Below are 15,465 nucleotides of genomic sequence, written 5' to 3'. Positions count from 1 at the left end.
AAAGCGGAACTCCAAAGCCAGACCCCGAGACCATCCAGCAGAGGGAACGCAGCTGTTTATTGTCTCCCCCACCAAATTTGGGGGTCCTGGGGGGAGCTCTCCCTCTAGACAGGGGGGCCACCATCACCCCAGGGCAGGTCAGAGCCAGCCAGGACCGTCCGTTCCACCCCCTCTTCAGTGATGGCTGCCAGCCTGATGACCCCCCCGCTGGAGCCATCCCGCACCATCGCCAGGGCCAGTGCTGGGGGAACACAGGTCAAGGACCCCCCTAAACATTCCTGTTCCCAAATCCCCAAGACACTCCAAAACCCCCCAGTGCTGCCCAAACTCCTCTATGCTCCCAAATCCTTTTGCAGGATCCCCCAAACCCTTCCGTGTTACCAGAATCCTCTCCCGAGACCCCTTAAACCCTTCCGTGTTCCCGAAATCCCCTCCCAGTACACACCCAACCCCCCCCCCCAATGCCAGCCAAACTCCTCTGTGCCCCCAAATCCTCTCCCACAACCCTAAGCCCCCTCTCAGGACCCTTCCCACTGCCCACCCCCCCCCCCCCCCCCCCAATCCTCCAATATCCCCCAAACCCACCACGAGCGACGAATTCCTGGCACTGGGAGCGGCTCATCCCAGGCTGGAACGTGGCGTCCAGGTATCCATAGATGTAGGAGCTGCCTGAGCCCCCCACAGCGAAGGGCTGGCGCAGGAGGAGTCCTCCCATTGGCACCACATACACCTGGGGGGCACAAGGGGGGCTGTAGGGGTGCCGTGGGGCAAAGAAAGGGGCTGTGGGGCAGAAAGAGGGGACTGTAGGGAAAAGACAGGGTTATGGGGCAGAAATGGGGGGCCTGTAGGGCAGAGGTAAGTGCTGTGGGGCAAAGACGGGGATACCAGGAGGCAGAAGGAGACGTGGGGCAAAGTGAGACGTTCCCACACAGAAATGGGGACACTCGAGCAGAAAAAGGGACATTCTGAGACAGAGGGTGCACTCTAGGGTGGAAAAAAGGACATGCTCGGGCAGAAACGGGGATGCTGCAGGAAAAGGGGACACCAGGACTGAAGGAAACCCACCTGTCCCCCCCGCCGCGGGTCCCAGCCAGCGACAATGATGCCGGCGCTGAGCTCCTCACGGTACCGGTAGCAGCTCTGCTGGAAGAGGCGGGCGGCCGTGCGCACCCGCGGCGGCTCCTCCAGCTCCACACTGTGGGGCAGGGCCAGGTGTGGGGCTGGAGGTTTCCCCGACAGCCCCCCCGGCCCTTCCCCACGCCCACCGGGGGTACCTGTGGAAGGCCAGCTGATAGGCCACGGCATCGGCCACCGCCTGTGTGTCAGCTGCCGAGCCCGAGCGGCAGCAGAAGATTCGGTCATGGACGGGGGTCAGCTTGTCTGTCACCCGGTTGGCTATGTAGGACCTGCGGGACAGCGCGGTGATGTCACTGTGACAGCCGGCCGGCTGCTGGAGGTGACACCACAGTGACAGGCGCTGGGTGACAGCACTGTGATGTCACTGTAACAACCTCCCGAGGTGACACTGCAAGAGGAGCAAGGAGCTGGAGGTGCCGAGAGACCCCCAGAAAGCAGGTGCTGGTCCCAAAAAGATGCTGGGATTTCTTTGGGCACAAAGTGCCAGGTTTTGCAGGCATGGGACTTAGAAATGTGGGATTTGCTGTGGTAATGACAAAAAAAAAAACAAACTGGGGAGGAGATCCCAGAAAGCCGGGGATAACTCCCGGGGAACGCTGAGAAATGGATTTTACAGGATTATCAGGATGGAATCAGTAAAAATAATTCAGGTTTTGTTCAAAGATCTGAGCCACTGGAAAGAATTTTTCCATATTATAACTCAAGATTATAACATTGTAACAAAAGCAGTGGAAAAGAAGTGGAAAGTGTCCCGTACTTTACAGATGAATCAAGAATTATGTGACTTAGAAGGATGCAGGAAATCGTCTGGATTGGGTGATTTTAACACGGGATGTGAATCCAATTTTTATTGCCACATTGGGGAATGTTCTGTGGGATTGAAAGCTCCCCCCCAAAAGAGGAAAAACTATTCAATCGTTTTGAACGATTAATAAAAATGAGATCCGTGGAGAGAAATCCAAAGATTGGGACCACGAGCACAAACTTTAACCTGAGAATGTTTTTGCAGGAATTATTCCACAAAAATAACGGCTTCTTGCATGACTTTGGTGATGGAAAATACCTGTCAGGTGTGACACTGATACCTAGGGACACCTGCCCACAGCTTTGGGGGTGGCCTCCCAGTGACATCATGGTGACACCATGACAGGAGTGACGTGGTCCCGGCACCCCGAGAGGTCACTGATGACGTCACGGCGCGTGGTGCTCACCCGGTGGTGGTTCGGGAGTCGGCCCCTATGACGACGCCTCCATCGAACTCCACGGCCATGATGGTGGTCTGGGGGAAGGAGAGGGCGGGGGTGCGTTGAGACTCCCCCACCCTACAGAAACCCCCTTCCCACAGCAGACCTCGCCCCACACAGCCCCCCCCCCGCCACACAGAAATCACTCCGTGCCCCGAAGACGTCGTCTTTTCATAGAACTCCTGGCCTCACAGCAACTCCCCTCCTCTCCAGAGAAATCACTCCGTGCCCATTAGTAGCTCCTCTCTCCAGGGGGGTCCCTCTGAGCCCATATTCCCCTTACCGCACTCTTCAGGGAACTCTCTGCTCCCCCAGCTCCTTCTGCCCCAAACCCAGCCCCAACTCCACCCTCAGCCGCACACCGGGGACCCCCTGCCCCGCAGCCCACTTCCTCCACCCTATGGCGGGTTCTCCTGGTGCATAATACCACCACCTCCTGTAAGCCCATCGCGAGTTCACAGCCCTCCAAGTGGGTCCCCCCGCTGCCCCTCGCCCCACTCACGCCAGTGCTGACGGGCTCCGCCGTCCATTCCCGGTGTGGCCCGGCGGGGCCTGACCCGGCCTGCGGCTCCCACACCGTCACCGCCGCCATCTTCCCCCGCGCTTTACGGCAGCGTGACCGGCACGGCGGGGTTGGGTCGATGCTTTACGGTAGTGTGGCAGGAAGGAGCGGGGCGGCAGCTGTGCTTTACGGCAGCGTGGCGTCCGCTGTGGTGACGGTACTCTTCCTGGGAAATGAATATCCTAAGTTTCTCCCACGGCCCGGAATTCCCACGCCCGCCCCTCCTCGCGCCCCCATCCCGTCCGCTGGCCCACGGTCTGATGAGGAAGGGGGAGGGTGCTGCTGGGGCGTGGTTGCGGGGGTTACCTGGGCAGGGAGCTGCTGGTGGGCACAGGCCGAAGGCGGATTTCGGGGGTGGGGGGGGGGCGGTCTCTCAAGGAAGGATGGTTGGAACATCTCGCAGGGGTTGGGGGAGCACCCGGAGGCACCTGAGCATGGAACATAGCTCCAAGGAAATACCAAGGGAAAAAAAAGTTGTGATGGGGGGCAGCATCTGAGCAGATGGAGCAGCGCGTGGGGTTGCAGGGGAAATCTTTCTCCTTTGCCCTTTAGATTTCTTCTTGTCAGTCCCTCCCGAGTTATCCCAGTCCCTCTGGGATATGCCCTCAGTCCCTTCCCAGTACCTCCAGAAAAAAAGGAGTTACGAGGAAAATAAGATGTTCAAATTGAGAGGAAAAATTCCTTTTCTGTTATTGTCTCTGTTTAAATTAGGGAGGATTCTTCTTCACCTGCAATTTTAAAGGTATTAATTGAAGGAAAAGCTGCCTTTTCCACGATGTTAGGGACATCAGGTGGCAGAGAATCCCATTTTCCATTTTTTTTTCAGAAAAAAAAAAAACAACCCAGAAAAAAGCCAGGCACAGGGCCCCTGGACACGAAAGCTGGACCTATTCCCCGTCAAACAAAACTCACCCCCCCCCCCCCCCGTTTCCTGATGTTAGTTTGAAGGAAGCATTTGGCACGCCAAAGGCAGCCAGGGTTCTAAGTGGCAGCAGCTTCGGTCTGGGAGAAATCCTGATCCATTCACAATTTTATCAGGCAGAAGCCCAGCCCCTGGAACATGGGCCATGACACAGTGACCTATTTCCCTGTGAAAGGAAACCCCCTGATTACAGTTTACTGAGGGCAGTTTGGAGGAGGCAGTTGGCACTCAAACAGCAGATTGGTTTCTAAGTGCTGGCAGGTTGGGTGTAGGAGATTTCCTGCCTTATTAGGAGAAAATAATTTTAAGTTGAGGGAAAACATTTACGTAACTTTCTGTGTTTAAATTGAGGGGGAATCTCCTTCCCCTGCGATTTTAATGGTATCAATTGATACGCTTTTTCCATGATGTCAGGGATATCAACTGACAGGGAGTCCCCATTTTCCGTTCTTTTCCAGTTCAAATGGAAGAAGAGAACCTTGACAATGTTCTTTTATGGGTTTGAATTCAGGGTAACTCCTGCATTTTCACCATCCTACTGTTTAAATTGATGGGGAAGCCCGGTTGTCCCTCCTTTTTAAGGGATTTACGTATCTTACAGCACATGAGCTGTAAGACCTCACTCACAGAAATGCCATTTAACTTTGCCTCTTGCTAACCCGGATGCCAATCATAATAACAGCCACAGCCTTAGACTTGGGATGAAGCTGAACAGTCAAGGACCCAGGCACGCTTTGGAGAGGATGAGTAGCTGACTTGTGGGGGTTTGGCCCACATAACACTAAACCTGTGCATTGATGTTGGTTTTTCTTTATTGTAGCTGACTAAGAGAGAGCAGCCCAGTGACAGCAGGAACTTCCCAGAGGGCGAGGTCACCGTCCTTCATGCCCGACGTGGATTCACATCCCTGGACGTCCAAGAGATAAGTGCAGGGCCACGATCCACAGAGGGATGAAAGGGGGGTGTGGGGTCTGGACTTGTCAGGAGGGATTTTTGAGCCAGCTTTGGAGACAGGGGTGTCCAAGAAGTGGCTCCTTAGGCCACATAAAGGGAAAGTCTCAATTTGATCACAATGCTGAGGTGCGCTGGGCAGACAAGTCCCGGTGGGTACCGTGTCACTTGTCTATTGTGCCTTGTGTCTTTTGGGCGTCTTGTATTGTATGTCTTTTGCCTTAGCCCTTTGAGGGGCATATCAGAAACCCTGAGGTCATTCTTGACATCTCTGATCTCCGCATTCCTCGGCCTGGCACCATTGGACCTTTGACTCGGGAGCTCGGACAGGCATCAGAATCTCATCTCTCTTTAGAAGCATCCAGTCTGATGTCTTTTAAGGTCTTGTTCTGAGCTGTAACGACAGCAGTGATCCATTACAGAGGATTCGGACTTGGAAGAAGGCAAAGACAGGCAGAAGATTCTTGGGCATCCAGCTTTGCTGTTCTCGGAATAAATAATTCTGTTAGCATATTCCTTCAGCCTCGTCGGCTCACCGTCAGTCTCCCCTCGGTCATCTCATTTTGCATCCTTACACCGGGAATACTGGGACAACATTTCTGGGAATGCAGGCCTGGATAGAGAGTGCCTTGTACTGGGAATACTGGGACAGCATTTCTGGGAATGCAGGCCCAGATAGAGAGTGACATATACTGGGAACACTGGGAATACTCGAAGTCCGGGGACATGCCTTGTGGGCAGAGAGGGGAACTGCAGGCACCCCACGAGCTGGTGCCCTGGCAGCGCTGCAAGGAGAGTGGGTAAGGAGAGCGTGCAAGGAGAGTGCAAGGTCTGTGCAATGAGTGATTGATTGCTCAGCGATCGATTGCTAATGCCTGCCGATCGATTAGATCAGCAATTGCTTGAACACGCCTGCCGATCGATTAGCTCATGACTGCCGATCGATTGAGAAATGGGGAAAAATGGGGAAAAAAACAGTGAGAAATGGGGGGGAAAAATCAGTGAGAAATGGGGAAAAATCGGGAAAAAATCCACGAAAATTGGGGGAAAAAAATCCATGAAAAATTGGGGAAAAATCAGTGAGAAATGGGGAAAAAAACCCATGTAAAACAGGCAAACAATCCATGGGAAATGGAGGAAACACAGCGAACTGTTGTCACTCGTGCTGGGGTGGCCGAAACTGGAGGAAAAAATCAGAGAGAAATGGGGAAAAATGGGGAAAAAAATCCATGAAAAAAGGGGGGGAAATCGGTGAGAAATGGGGGAAAAAAATCAATGAAAAATGGGGGGGAAAAATCAGTGAGAAATGGGGGGAAAAATCAGAGAGAAATGGGGGAAAATGGGGAAAAATCCATGAAAAATGGGGGAAAGAATCAGTGAGAAGTGGGGAAAATGGGGAAAAAAATCACTGAGAAATGGGGGAAAAATCACAGAGAAATGGGGGAAAAAATCAGCGAGAAATGTGGGGAAAAATCATGGTGCAATGGGGACAAAATCAATGAGAAATGGGGGAAAAATCAGTGAGAAATGGGGGGGAAAATGCATGAAAAACGGGGGGAAATATCAGTGAGAAAAGGGGGGAAAATCAGTGAGAAATGGGGAAAAAAAAATCAATGAGAAATGGGGGAAAAAATCATTGAGAAATGCCGGAAAGAAATCAGTTTGGCGATTGATAGCTAATGCGTGCTGCTCGATTAGCTCGGTGATCGATTGATCGCGACTGCCCGATCGATTATATCGGCGATCGATTGCTAATGCCTGCCGATCGATTATATCGGCGATCGACTGACAATGCCTGCCGATCGATTATATCGGCGATCGATTGATCGCGCCTGCCGATCGATTATATCGGCGATCGATTGATCGCGCCTGCCGATCGATTAGCTCGGCGATCAATTGCTAATGCCTGCCGATCGATTATATCGGCGATCGATTGCTAATGCCTGCCGATCGATTATATCGGCGATCGATTGCTAATGCCTGTTGATCGATTAGATCGGCGATCGATTGATCGCGCCTGCCGATCGATTAGCTCGGCGATCGATTGATCGTGCCTGCCGATCGATTATATCGGCGATCGATTGCTAATGCCTGCCGATCGATTAGATCGGCGATCGATTGCTAATGCCTGCCGATCGATTAGATCGGCGATCGACTGACAATGCCTGCCGATCGATTAGCTCGGCGATCGATTGATCGCGCCTGCCGATCGATTAGCTCGGCGATCGATTGATCGTGCCTGCCGATCGATTATATCGGCGATCGATTGCTAATGCCTGCCGATCGATTAGATCGGCGATCGATTGCCAATGCCTGCCGATCGATTATATCGGCGATCGATTGATCGCGCCTGCCGATCGATTATATCGGCGATCGATTGATCGCGCCTGCCGATCGATTAGATCGGCGATCGATTGAACGCGCCTGCCGATCGATTAGATCGGCGATCGATTGATCGCGCCTGCCGATCGATTAGATCGGCGATCGATTGATCGCGCCTGCCGATCGATTGCTAATGCACACTATTTGCACACTCCTTGCACACCCTTTGCACTCATACAGATGCAGGAGGTTTGTCAGTTCTGGTCGGGGTTTTTTGGGGCGTTCATTCAGGGGGATTTCCTCAAGGATTGGGACACTCCTTGATTCCATCCCTTGCCTGTCTCCCAAGCGCCACCCTGTGGGCAGAGCGCGGTACTGCGCGCCTGCCTCTCCCAAGATGGCGGCTCGGGTGTCGCTCCCCGACCTTCTAACGCTGGCTGCAAAAGGAGGGTGGCACAGCAAGGAGCCCGCTCGCTCTAGTGGGATGCCTGCGCACGACGCCGACACCGATGCCACGGGTGCGATTTTCGGCGGCGTTTCCAATCGGACATCTCCTTCAGCCCGCTTCGGCCCGGGGAAGAGGGGCGGGGCCGCCAGCGATGGTCCCGGCGCAGCCCGGGCAGGCTCGGGGCGGAGCCGGGGCTTGGCGAGGCGGGGCACGGAGGTCCCGGGGACGGGACCGGGCGGGGCCGGGGCGGTGCTTTAGGGGCGGTCCCCAGTGGTCCCGGGCGGCACCGGGGCCGGGGCCGGGTGATCCCGGAGCGGTACCGAGCTGTGCTGGGGACGGTGCTGCAGGGGCGGTGCCGGGCCCGCCTCAGGGTGATTGAATGCCCAGAAATCGCCTCCTCTGCCCCGTGCTCACACTGAGCTGCGGGCTGCAGCGTGCTGTCGGAGCTCCGCACACAGCACGGATTTGGGCTTCCCCTCCTCTCAAACCCTCTCCCCCTTCTTCCTCCTCCTCATCTTCCTCTTTGTCCTCTGTCACTGCTGAGGCTCTGGAAAGAACTGAAATTCTGCAGGGAGAGATGTCCTCTCGTGGCCCCAGGGACTGCCTCGGCACGGGCCACGAGCGCCTCCGGCCCCTGCCTTCTCCTGCTTGAAAAGATCACCTGGAGCCCGAGCTCGGGGGGGTGAAATCAGCTGAAATCCAGGTAACTCTGTCAAGTGCCCCCAGGGACATCGGCGGGGCTGGGGAATGAGGGTTTGAAACAGCAAATTCTTTGGAATATACACCTGTCCCTGTGCCGATGCTGCTGAGCTTCCTGCCACAGTATATCCCCACTCCATGAGGCGCTGTGAGGTTATGGCAGTGGGAATTGAGCAGGGAATTCGGGGCTATGGGCATAATTCACGGGAGCTAGCAAAGCTGACAGCCAACCCCAAATCGGGGCACAGCACAGAGAACAATCTGTGTGCTGCCCTGTCAGCTCAAGCTCCTGGGCTGGGAAGTATTGGGAGTTAAATGTATGGAATTACACAAATCACAGCAACTGGCATCACCCAGAGGGACAATCCAAGGCCCAAACAATTCCTCCACAGTCCACTCTGGGAAAAACACCCTGTGCCTGCCAGGAGCTCTGACCCTGCTTTTCCTACCAGCTCCTGAGCAGTGTCAGGGCCACCACGACGCCTTTAAAATCCAGATAAACCCCAAATCCTACACAGTGAATAATCCAAAGAAAGTACTGAATTGTTGTCATTAAAAGCTCAAAACTCATTAAGAATTCTATGACAACAGTGTAATGGACTCCCAGGAACCTCATGAATTCTCTCAGTTTCATTTTTGTGTATTTTTACTCCCTCATTTGGCAGCTTGTAAAACTTATCCTGGAATTCAGAGGTCAAACAGGATCGACTTTGGATTGACCTTCACCTCTGTTCCCACTTTGTGCAAACACAACTCGTGCCCAGGTGGGTGAACTCATCACCTCAGCTTTTCACTGCAGAGTATCCCCTCCTTATTTCCCTGTAGATGAACTCAGATCCACTCCTCACCTCCACTGGTCATCCAAGCGTCCATTCTGTTCCCCACAGGCCCTGGTGGCCCCGGGGAGCTCCCTTGGCCTTTCTCCTGCCCCTCTGCAGCCCGAGGTCGCTACACAAACAGTTCTTGTGTCCCCTCTAAATGACCCCGGGTTTTCTGCTCAATGAATGGCATGACCCGTGCCCACTGCTCATGATTCACCCAACCAAAATCAAGAGCAAATGTTGCTTGGGCTTTAAGAACTTGAAATAACTCTGAAGCAAAAGAAATCACCTTTTTCTTCTGGTTTTTATTTTTATTTTTTCATTTAAGATGCTGGACTTGCCTCTGTGGATGTGTGCTGAGCTCTCACTGCAGGGGACTGTCAGGCCTGAATGGCTGTGAGTTCGTGTTCTTCTCAGTAGGGAATCAGAAATTATTCTTAGACCATAGAATTGTTTTCTGAAACCTTTCCCCTTTCCTCTTTGTGCCTTTGAATTTTTCAGCTGTTCCCTGTTGTCACTTCCCCTGCCTGACTTCTGTGCAGCTCCTAGCTGGGAAAAACTGGGAAAACTTAGGGGGTACAGAGGTGGAATTTTTGGCTGGATTTTTCTAACATTTCTAATTTTGCTGAACTTATTTCCCCAGTGAGAAGAGCACGAACTCACAGCCATGCAGGCCTGACAGTCACTGCGGGAAATCTGACACAGTATTAATAAGTAACCTTTCCTGAGAGCAGTCACCACCCCAGTCCTCCAGCCTTGTCAAATGTTTGCAATGAATGGAGCCAAGTTCTAATCCTTAATCTAAATTTATGTCAGCTTTTGTTAGAAAGATACCGGACAGTAAATCATACAAGAGAATTTTAAAATTGCACAAAGAATAACCGGCCCAGACCAAACCCAACCGCCCCCATCAGTGCTCCACCCCAATTTTGGGAGAAACAGTGATACAGTTTATAAATACTCTCCTTCCACACTATTCAGTCCTTCACCGCACATCCCCAGAGAGGAGTCCCTCAGACCTTGCTCCCCTGAACACCAGGAGAGCTGGAGTTTCACCCAGATCCCACATTCCCATGGCAGTTAATCCCAGCAGGGAGGCAAAGAGGAACCCTGCATCCTCTGACATAGCCCACAGCACGGGCAGCACCAGGAGCCCTCCAGGCTCAGACCTCTGGTGCTGAAGCCTCTGGGCTTTGGCTGCTCAAACACCACAGCTCTTGGCAAAGATGCCAGGAGAGTCGTGATTCTTCCTGTCCTGAAAGAGAGGAGGAAAAGAAAATTAAGTCGACTGCAGAAGGATTCCAGCTCTCACACTTCTGGGGGGGGGAGAGGGAGGGGGAAGTGATTTGCCTAATTTCCACTGAAATCAGAGGTAAATGGTTCTAATCTGTATCCTTGGAAATCTGCAATTAGATATTTCGTCAACACTGGATTTAGTCTATTAAAAGCTGTACATTTTTCCCTCAACCATACTTTATGCATACTAGAGAAATAAATTTGCACGTTTTCTGGCTTTTCTGACACTTCCTGGCTTTTTAATCCTAGTCTTTGCCTTCTGAAAAGCATTAATTGACTCAATTTTCACTCATGACAAATCCACCTGGTTTTTAAAATATGAGATTTTACATTCATAGCGACAGAATTTTCATTGACATTTTTTCCCTGTGCTGGGGAGTGTCTTGCTTGTTAAATAAAGAGGTTTTTTTCTCCCACTCTTCTCCGAGGAAATTCTTCCCGAACCCGGTGGGGTGGGGGGGAGGAGTCGTGGGGTTTGCTGTCTGGGGGCTCCTTCTGGAGGTTTTCCCCCAAATTTGCCCAAAACCAGGACACTGTCCCTGTTCATTTTTAATCCCTCCCTCTTGTGCTGCCCATCCAGCATGCCAGGGGTTTCTTTTCGTTTTTTGGTTATTTTTCGTTTTCATTTTTCTTCTTCTTCTTTTTTTTTTTAGGGGGGGTTCCATTTCATCGTGCACCTTGATGTTGATTTTCTTCCCGTGTCCTCTCTGCTGCCCCTCCTCCTTTCTGCCCCTTGTCCCCTGTGTCTGCAGGGCTGGGGAGGAACTTCAACCCTTGTGGGGACTGCCATCCCTTTTCTGGTGTCAGCAGAGTCACTTTCTGTGGGATGGACACATGGGAGGGGTTGCAGTCAAGTGCCCTGCTGCTGTCCAGGGCAGTTGGAGTCGTTCTGTGCCTTCTTTGGGGTGAGGAAAAAAGGCTGAGGGGGGCTCCGACGTGGTTTGGGGCACCCCAAGGTCCCTGGGAGAGGGAGCCGGGCTGCGCTGGAGGAGCAGGTGAGTCGGGCATGGGGGGGGGTCATGGTGGGTGCCAGAACATTGAGAGGGAGGGGTGGGTGTAGAATGCATGAAAAACAGAACCTTAAAAAATAGCTAAATATAGTCTAAAAGGAATGTTTTATTGGTTTGTGTTTGGATAGAGGTAGGGTTTTTTTATAGATACTGTAAATAGAAAAGAAAAGATAAAGAATAAAAATATATAAGCAAATATAAGAAACGAATATATAAATATATTACATTACATTATATTTTGTTATGAAAATAGAAATATATAAATATTTAGACTTTAAAAGGAATTTTTTATTGTTTTTTATTTGGTTAGAGGAGGGTTTTTAATAAATAATATAAATAATATAGGCAAAAATATACAAATATGCAAAAATAGATACTGACATAAAATTATTATAACTATATATGCATATATATATGTAAGTATAAATCTATAGAAATAAATATAAATATAAAATACATGTATGTAGTATGTAATATAAATAATTGATCGATTTTAATATGTTATATTAAATAGTATGTTATAATAGAATGTAAATAGCATCTAGTATATTAATATACTAGTAAAAAATACGTTAAATAGTATATAAATATAGAATACACAATATAGACATATAAATCTACAGATATAAATATGAAAACTAAATAAAAAAATATATTCAAATAGAATTTAAAATAATGGAGTTTTTTGTTTCTATTTGGTTAGAGGCAGAGCTTTTAAATAAATAATATTAAAAACTATGAACCTACAAATATATATGGATATAGATAAAATAGAAATAATATTAGTAATATAAATCTATGTATATAATGAATAATAAAATAATATTGTATATATGATAAATAGAATAGCAATTAAATGGAATATATGAAATATGTCTAGATTATGACTATAAATTAAATATTAAAAAATAGATGATTTCTCTATATAAAAGGGTTTTTTTTTCATTTGGTCAGAGGCAGGGCATTTTTAGTTTGGGTCGGGGTTTTTTTGGGGCGTTCATTGAGAGGATTTTATGACGGGTGGGGACTCTGGTGCTTGGAACTCTCTCCCTTCTCTGTCTGTCCCTGACAGGGCGGCAGTGCCGGGCTGAGTTGGGCGGCAGTGCTGCCGCCGTGTGGACACAGGCGGGTACTGCACCGTGCCCCTCTCAGGATGGCGGAAGGGCCCGCGGGCCGGGACCCAGCCGTGCGGCAGCGCTCAAGATGGCGGCCTCTCTAGGACCCCGGCGGATAGGCGTTTACATAAAATGCCTGCCCGCGCCCGCCGGCGCCCTCACGCCCGCGGCACCGCGGACCGCGCGGCCGTTGTCGGCACGCTCTGAAACGTCCGGGAAAATTGGCGGCGAGCGGATCGGCGTCGGCGATTTAATCAGGCATCTTATGCCTACACACCGGGGTCCTGATTTTTTCCCGCCCTTTCTGCCGCCATTTTGGGAAGGTCAGGCGGGGTGCCGCCCGAGCCGCCATTTTGAGAGTGCGGACACGCTCAAGATGGCGGCCGGTCTAGGACCCCGGCGGATAGGCGTCTACGTAAAACGCCTGCCCGCGCCCGCCGGCGCCCACACTCCCGCGGCACCGCGGACCGCGCGGCCGTTGTCGGCACGCTCTGAAACGTCCGGGAAAATTGGCGGCGAGCTGATAGGCGTCGGCGATTTAATCAGGCATCTTATGCCTACACACAGGGGTCCTGATTTTTTCCCGCCCTTTCTGCCGCCATTTTGGGAAGGTCAGGCGGGGTGCCGCCCGAGCCGCCATTTTGAGAGTCCCGACACGCTCAAGATGGCGGCCTCTCTAGGACCCCGGCGGATAGGCGTTTACATAAAACGCCTGCCCGCGCCCGCCGGCGCCCTCACGCCCGAGGCACCGCGGACCGCGCGGCCGTTGTCGGCACGCTCTGAAACGTCCGGGAAAATTGGCGGCGAGCGGATCGGCGTCGGCGATTTAATCAGGCATCTTATGCCTACACACCGGGGTCCTGATTTTTTCCCGCCCTTTCTGCCGCCATTTTTGGCAGGTCAGGCGGGGTGCCGCCCGAGCCGCCATTTTGAGAGTCCCGACACGCTCAAGATGGCGGCCTCTCTAGGACCCCGGCGGATAGGCGTCTACAAAAACGCCTGCCCGCGTTCGCCGGCATAAAAATAAATATGCAGAAATATAAACATAGACATAAACATGCACAAACGTTAACCTGCATAGATATAAACATAAACATAAACATAAACATAAACATAAACATAAACATAAACATAAACATAAACATAAACATGCAAAACAATAATAATAAATATAAATATAAACATAATTAGAAATAGAAATACAAACATTAATAAAATCAGTGAGAAATGGGGTAAAATCAGTGAGAAATGGGAGGGAAAAACCATGAAAAATGATGGAAAAATCAGAGAGAAATGGGGGAAAAATCGGTGAGGAATGGGGAAAAAGATCAAGGAAAAATTGGGAAAAATCAGTCAGAAGTGGGGGATAAAAATCAGTGAGAAATGGGGGGAAAAGTCGGTGAGAAATGGGGAAAAAATCAGTGATTAATGGGCGGGAAAATGCATGAAAAATGGGGGGAATAATTCAGAGAGAAATGGGGGCAAATATCAGTGAGAAATGGGGGGGGAAATCAGGAAATATCCATGAAAATTGGGGGAAACATCCATGAAAAATGGCGGAAAAAATCAGTGAGAAATGGGGGAAAAATGGGGAAAAAGGAGTGATAAATGGGGGAAAAAATCAGTGAGAAATGGGGAAAAATGGGGAAAAAATCCACGAAAAAAGGGGGGAAAAATCCATGAAAAATCAACGGAAAAATCAGTGAGAAATGGGGAAAACATCATGGTGAAATGGGGAAAAAATCAGAGAGAAATGGGGGAAAATCATTGAAAAATGGGGGATAAAAATCAGTGAGAAATGGGGGGAAAATGGGGAAAAACATCAGTGAGAAAGGGGGAAAAAAATCTTTGATAAATTGGGGCAAAAATCATTGAGAAATGGGGAAAAAAATCAGTGAGAAATGGGGAAAATTTGGGAAAAATCCACGAAAATTGCGGGAAAAAATGCTTGAAAAATTGGGGAAAAAAATCCGAGAGAAAATCCCCGGGAAAATCCCCCCGGAATCCCCGAGAAAATCCCCCGGAATTCCCCGGGAAAATCCCCCTGAATTCCCCGAGAAACTCATCCCGGAATCCCCGTGATAATCCGTCCGCTATCCCCGAGAAAATCCTCCAGGAATTCCCCAGAAAATCTCCCCGGAATCCCCGAGAAAATCCGCCCCGAATCCCCTGGAAGATTCCCCCGGAATCCCCGAGAAAATCACCCCGGAATTCGCCGGGAAAATCCCCCCGGAATCCCCGAGAAAATCCCCCCAGATTCCCCGGAAAATCCCCCCGGAATACTCTGCAATATCCCCCCGGAATCCCCTGGATAATCCCCCCGGAATCCCCGAGAAAATCCCCCCGGAATTCCCCGGGAAAATCCCCCCGGAATCCCCGAGAAAATCCCCCCGGAATTCCTCGGGAAAATCGTCCCGGAATCCACGAGAAAATCCCCCGGAAATCCCCGACAAAATCCTCCCGGAATACTCGGGAAAATCCCCCCGCAATCCCTGGGGAAATCCCCACGGAATCCCCGGAGAAAACCCCCCCGAAATACTCGGGAAAATCCCCCCGGAATCCCCGAGAATATCCCCCCGGAATACTCGGGAAAATCCTCCCGGAATCCCCGAGAAAATCCACCCGGTATCTCCGGGAAAATCCTCCCGAAATCCTCGAGAAAATCCCCCCGGAATCCACGTGAAAATCCCCCCGGAATACTCGGCAAAATCCCCCCGGAATCCCCGAGAAAATCCCCCCGGATTCCCCGGGAAAATCGCCCCAGAAAACCCGAGAAATTCTTCCAGGAATTCCCTGGGAAAATCCCTCCGGAATCCCCGAGAAAATCCCCCGGAATCCCCGAAAAAATCCCCCCGGAATACTCGGGAAAATCCCCCCGGAATACTCCTGAAAATCCTCCCGGAATTCCCGAGAAAATCCCCCGGAATTCCCTGAGGAA

At 50.9% G+C, this 15,465-nt stretch overlaps 1 protein-coding gene and 2 long non-coding RNA genes across 3 annotated transcripts; 2 read left to right on the top strand and 1 right to left on the bottom strand.

The window, feature by feature from the left end:
* Positions 1–38: 38 nt before the first annotated feature.
* PSMB6 (proteasome 20S subunit beta 6) lies at positions 39–3,037 on the bottom strand. The gene is made up of 6 exons (XM_088155252.1): positions 2,884–3,037; positions 2,349–2,416; positions 1,275–1,406; positions 1,066–1,195; positions 586–730; positions 39–241 (listed from the first exon to the last, which is right to left on the bottom strand). Exons 1-6 carry the CDS (start codon positions 2,971–2,973, stop codon positions 105–107), a joined length of 702 nt encoding a protein of 233 aa, XP_088011378.1. The 5' UTR covers positions 2,974–3,037; the 3' UTR covers positions 39–104.
* A 23-nt stretch (positions 3,038–3,060) lies between these two features.
* Positions 3,061–5,329, top strand: LOC148220495 (uncharacterized). The gene is made up of 2 exons (XR_015798755.1): positions 3,061–3,198; positions 4,686–5,329. It is a non-coding gene; the product is annotated as an uncharacterized LOC148220495 (long non-coding RNA).
* Positions 5,330–7,874: 2,545 nt separating this feature from the next.
* Positions 7,875–10,819, top strand: LOC148220494 (uncharacterized). The gene is made up of 3 exons (XR_015798749.1): positions 7,875–8,289; positions 8,951–9,049; positions 9,435–10,819. It is a non-coding gene; the product is annotated as an uncharacterized LOC148220494 (long non-coding RNA).
* Positions 10,820–15,465: the final 4,646 nt, after the last annotated feature.

This window comes from Sturnus vulgaris, chromosome 36, assembly GCF_052056855.1.
Source record: "Sturnus vulgaris isolate bStuVul1 chromosome 36, bStuVul1.hap1, whole genome shotgun sequence".
Lineage (NCBI taxonomy): Eukaryota > Metazoa > Chordata > Aves > Passeriformes > Sturnidae > Sturnus > Sturnus vulgaris.
This window is presented reverse-complemented; position numbering and strand designations above follow the sequence as displayed.